Below are 5211 nucleotides of genomic sequence, written 5' to 3'. Positions count from 1 at the left end.
ATGGCTGTACCCACCATCCTTTCAGAAGGAACCCAAAGCAAGTCACTTGGAGAATGAATCCAATGATTCCATTGTTTCTTCAATGAGATTAAAGTGTCTAGCTCAGCCCTTTTAATTATAGTTGACATTTTCTGAGTGTCAGAGCCTCCGTGTATGGACGTGTAGGTTGGGCACCACACAAGGGCACTGTGTCTAAGGGAGTGCAATTTCTAGCACAGACATCATATATTTATGTTTATTATAACAACTTTCCAGTAGGTGGCAGTGAAGTTTCTTGTTCTAATACACTTATAAAATATGATGATTTTTTCACATGGAAGTAAAGAGTCCTAAGAAAGGGACCGCTTTCTCTAATTGTCACAAAGGCACTACTTGGGCTAGTAGTCCTATCAAGTTTGCATGAACCTGGCACTCTTTTAGATATTGAATAGGTATTAACTTTTTCAAGCCTCACACTAACCTTTAGAGGTTGATAACTTTTACTAACCATTTTATAAGTGAAAAAATTGAGCCATAAAGAGGAAAAATAACTTATTTAACTTGGTAAGTGGTAGATCCAGGATTCACACCCAGAGCCTGTGTTCCTAACCACTATTCTTTGTAGTTAACTAATCTATGGTAGTCCCTGCCTCCCTGCCCCACTCTGCTTCCCGTGTAGTTCTTTGTCGTCATTGAGGATTCTAGCCCAAGTCTTTTTGGCAAATTCTTAGTAGGCCAGAGTTCACACATGCTGCATTCATCTCTGGGCTGTGGTGGCGAGGGAGCCTCCCCAGTAGTGCCCTTTGGTGCTCTGGGGATGACAGACATTTACATCCCATTCTCCCATTTGTCAATTGATCTACTCTTTGCAGTTCACAGTGCAAATGTTCTGCCCTCACTGGGGACGGGTGTAAGAGGTAGGGGTTTAGGGCTGGAAGGTGTCTGGGTGTGGGTGTGGGGGGTGGGGATGGAATACCAGGGCAATGGTAAACCGAAAGGGTCTGAGCTAGGGAGCAGGAGAACCAGGTTAGAGGGAGGGCATGTGATCCTCTCTGGGACTGAGAGGGGCTCAAGTCGTCATTTCAGCATGGAGAGGGCAGTGTGTGCGTGCGCGTGTGTGTGTGTGTGTGTGTGTGTGTGTGTGTGTGTGTGTCGGGGAGGGGGTGGCCCTGAGCAGCTCACTGATGCATCAGAGCCTGCACTGTGGGAGGAGGGGCAACTTGGGATTCATTTGAAACAGGGTGACCTAAATCCTGGGTGAAGGTGCTTAAATTGTGATCCTGGGGAAGATGGTGTCTGGCAAAATCTGACTTAACTCTCTCATTTCTGCCTGCCTCTTTGTCCACGTTTGTGTCTTTGCCTGTTTCTGTGTCTCTCCACACATGTCATTTCTTTCTGTCCCATCTGTCCTTCTTTCCCATCTCTTTGCTTTGGTCTTGCTCCTGCCTTGTTTCCATTCCACCTGCTATCCCCTGCAGTCAGAGGACACAGACCTGCCCTACCCGCCACCCCAGCGGGAGGCCAACGTCTACATGGTTCCCCAGAACATCAAGCCGGCTCTCCAGCGCACTGCCATTGAGGTAAGTTCAGCCGGGGCAGGTGCTGGGGCTGTGAGCAGCCTGGCCCTTTCTCTTCCTGGGGGGCCTGGGGCCTTCCAAGCTGCTCTTCTCATTCTGTGTCCCCAGATCCTGGCATGGGGCCTGCGGAACATGAAGAGTTACCAGCTGGCCAGCGTCTCCTCCCCTAGTCTCGTAGTGGAGTGTGGGGGCCAGATGGTGCAGTCCTGCGTCATCAGGAACCTCCGGAAGAACCCCAACTTTGACATCTGCACGCTCTTCATGGAAGTGGTGAGCGTCATTTCCCTGCCATCCCCTTTCAGGGTCCTGGTGGCTAGAATTTCCTCATGGCCCCGAGCAGCTTGGGGTTGTGCTCCAACTCCCTGTGGGATCCCAGGTAGGTCACAGCATCTCTCCCACCTCACACTCTACACACTGAAGAGTTTAGGTCTGTGTGTGGTACAAAGGGGCCAGATTGCTCCCTGCTACCCAGATCCTGGATCAGCAGAAGTCCCAGAGAGCCACTCCATGGCTGTTTCCCCTTCTAGGGCAGGTTTCAGTCCCCTGGAGCTCCTTCAGAAAACTTCCAGGGCTCTGACCTTCAGTGACCCCTTCAAACCCTCCCTAATCCAGTCCTTCCTCAGCCTGGGCCCCCCAGAGGAGCCCACCCCCACAGCCCTGGTGCCCCCCAGCCCTCTCCAGCTCCTTGGTCTGCCAGTGCCTAGTGGCCATAGTAAGGCAAGTCTGAGGAAAGGAAAATGGTTTGCAAGATGAAAGTGCTATAGAAATTCCAGGCCCAGTGGCTGTCAGCAGCAGCCTCGTCTCGGCTGAGCCAAAGCCGCCACTGAAGGAGAGCATATAAATTATTTCAAGTTGTGTTCAAAGTGCTTTTGGGGTGGTGGGGGGAGAAGAGTCTCGGTCTGTAAGCCAACTCTTGAGTATCCACCTGGGGGGGACTGTCTGCAAGAGATGGGCCAACTCTCCTCTCGCCCTCCCCAGCCAGGGAGGGTTCAGGAAAAATAGACGTGTTTTAACTTCAGGCTGAACTGGATGTATTTGAAAGGTAAAGCTGTGGGGGGAAAGCCGGCCTCCACATACAGGATCTAAGAGGCAGAAGGACAAAGTGTGTGGCTTCTGCTCCACTGGCCAGCTCCTGGGTGCAGCCAACCACCATCTCGGACTTCTGGCTGTTGGGGATTATCCGTGGGTTTATGGTCATTTTCTGCTCCTTGGGTTTGTCCTGTGAGAGGAGCCCTCCCACTGTCACCTGAGACTTCCCAGAGATGGGTTCAGGCTGGTGTCCAGAGCTCCCCTCCTCCCCCACCCAGATGCTGCCTAGGGAGGAGCTCTATTGTCCCCCCATCGTGATCAAGGTCATTGACAACCGCCAGTTTGGCCGCCGGCCTGTGGTGGGCCAGTGTACCATCCGCTCCCTGGAGAGCTTCCTGTGTGACCCCTACTCAGCGGAGAGTCCATCCCCACAGGGTGGCCCAGGTAGGGGAAGGGGCTGTTGATGGGGAGGACCAGGGCAAGGGGGCTCAGAGTGGGCAGCACTTCCCAGCCGAGAGGTGTCCCGAAGCCCTTCTCGCACAGGGACTTGAGTGCGTAGTGGTTTCTACTCGGCTAGACAGGAAGGGTGGGAACCTCGCCTTCCTCAGGGTATAGCCTGGCTCTGGGCCAGGCACACCAGCAGCAGGTGACTAATACCAATGGGAACTGAGAGGTGACAGAGATGCAGGAAGACAGTGAGGTGGGGAGGGAGGAAAGAGTGTGAGGAGAGGAAGAGAGAACTGGGAGACAGGAATGTGAAGGAGGATGGGAGACACGGAAATGGGAAGGGGCAGAACTGGGTGGGAGGAAGAGAAAGATAGAGATGGAGAAGTGTAGAGAGGCTGGGGGATCCTGTCTCAGATTCCTGGCTGAGTCTTGTGGCTGAAGAGGGTCAAGCCCCTGGAGAGACCTCGTTCTCAGGCCTGGACACTACTGTCCCCTACAGACGACGTGAGCCTGCTCAGTCCCGGGGAAGATGTGCTCATCGATATCGACGACAAGGAACCCCTCATCCCCATGCAGGTAGGATGGGCACCAGGTCCCTGGGGAGAGGCACTAGCTCCCCCAGGAGCCGGCCTTGGCAGCCCCCTTCCCCTCCACTCCACACCTCTGCCCACTCCTCCCTCACCTGCATCATCACTCAGCCATGAAAACATCTTCCTCTGTACCCTGGTGGCTGGATACTGTGTGATGGAGGGACCTAGATGGGAGCTTTCAGTCTGGTCGAGGGAGGGATGTGTGGTCTTCTGGGCAAGACCCTGTCCTCTACCTTGGGGGTTGTGCTGAGGGCTTTCCCCTGGAGATCACGCAGTAACTCAGGATGGGGGAACAATGGAAGAGCAGATGGGGTGGAGTGACTGGGCAGTCTCTCAGGCACTCCAGCCCCCATCGCCCAGCCCTGGACAGGCCCCTTTTCAGCAGGCATGTTCTTCTACAGGCTGTGCTTGGTGGCAGCTTGGACGTAGCTTAGCAGAGGAGGCTGTGTCCATGTCAACAGTCCCTCTCAGCCCATTCCCCCACCTCCAGGAAGAGGAAGGGAGAGGGGCAGGAGAGGGACATTATTCTAAGTGTCTTCAACCCTGTGGGGAGGTCAGTGTTGTCCTTTTGCGGTATCCTCAGCAACCTAGGGCCAGCTGGTTACCACGTACCAATGCCAAAAAGCATGGCAGGCCTGTGGCATCTTTTACCAGGGGAGTAGCACTCTTCCCATCTTGGGCCCTGGAGTGGCTCTGGATGCTGTAGGGCTGAGCCACCCAGTCCTTCCTGCAGTGGCGAGGGAGAAGGGCCTCCCCATGAGCACCAGCCTTGAACTCACCGTCTGCTTCAGGTTGTCACCCTCCTCTCAGGCTTTGCATAATGCTGGTCACACCTTTGGCACCCTGGGGCTTCCAGAGCTTCCACGCTGCCCAGAGGCAGAGCCTCCCAGACCATGTAGACAGCACCTGTGTCCACAGGCCCACAGCCTTTACCCAGGGATGGAGTGGCAATTTAGGAGGGTTCTGTGTTCTTGAAATCATCAATCGAATATCATCCTTGAGAGCAAGAGAACAAACTAGGGTTCTGGGTTGGGCTCAGGATCCTCGAAACTAGTTCGAAGCTGTCCCTGGAGATGTGTTTATAGGGCTTCTCTCTGACATTTAGGGTTGTTTTCTGCTTCTTTCTCTCTCCCTCATCTTTCTGCCACTTCCAAGCACAGGTCTCTGGCATTCAGCACTGGGGCCTCTGACTCCATACTTTGACTGATGCTAAGAGGTCCTGAGAAGCCCTGGACTTTTCATCTCTCCAGCCTCCATGGTTCTGCCCTGCCATCCATTCTTCTGCAGAGACCTCCATCCCTAATCTCTTGGCCAACTGGTTATTTTGTAAGACTCATTTTAGGTGTCTTTCAAGGAGTCTTCCCTGGCTCCTCCCTTCTTCTGTAAGACCTGTCTATGTGTCAGTCACTGTATGTGCCCTAGGACTTGCTTGTCTGTGTAAATGCCAGCATCTTCCCTAGACTAAGCTTATGGCAGCAACTAAGGTTCCTTCCTCTTTGTGTACTCAATGCCCAGCACAGGGCCTAGCTTAGAGGAAGTGTTCAATGAAAGTCTATCTGTCTGGGTGAATGGGTGAAAGTGTGGATAGA

The 5211-nt window shown here is 53.5% G+C and overlaps 1 protein-coding gene across 1 annotated transcript; it reads left to right on the top strand.

The window, feature by feature from the left end:
- Positions 1-1457: 1457 nt before the first annotated feature.
- On the top strand, positions 1458-3608 carry LOC103583741 (dysferlin-like; the record flags this gene model as incomplete). Its single annotated transcript, XM_008564975.1, has 4 exons — positions 1458-1559; positions 1665-1826; positions 2864-3029; positions 3532-3608. Coding segments are annotated over 4 exons (507 nt in total), but the record flags the coding sequence as incomplete, so codon positions are not given.
- Between the last annotated feature and the right edge of the window lie 1603 nt (positions 3609-5211).

Source organism: Galeopterus variegatus, unplaced genomic scaffold, assembly GCF_000696425.1.
Source record: "Galeopterus variegatus unplaced genomic scaffold, G_variegatus-3.0.2 Scaffold27461, whole genome shotgun sequence".
Taxonomy (NCBI): domain Eukaryota; kingdom Metazoa; phylum Chordata; class Mammalia; order Dermoptera; family Cynocephalidae; genus Galeopterus; species Galeopterus variegatus.
This window is presented reverse-complemented; position numbering and strand designations above follow the sequence as displayed.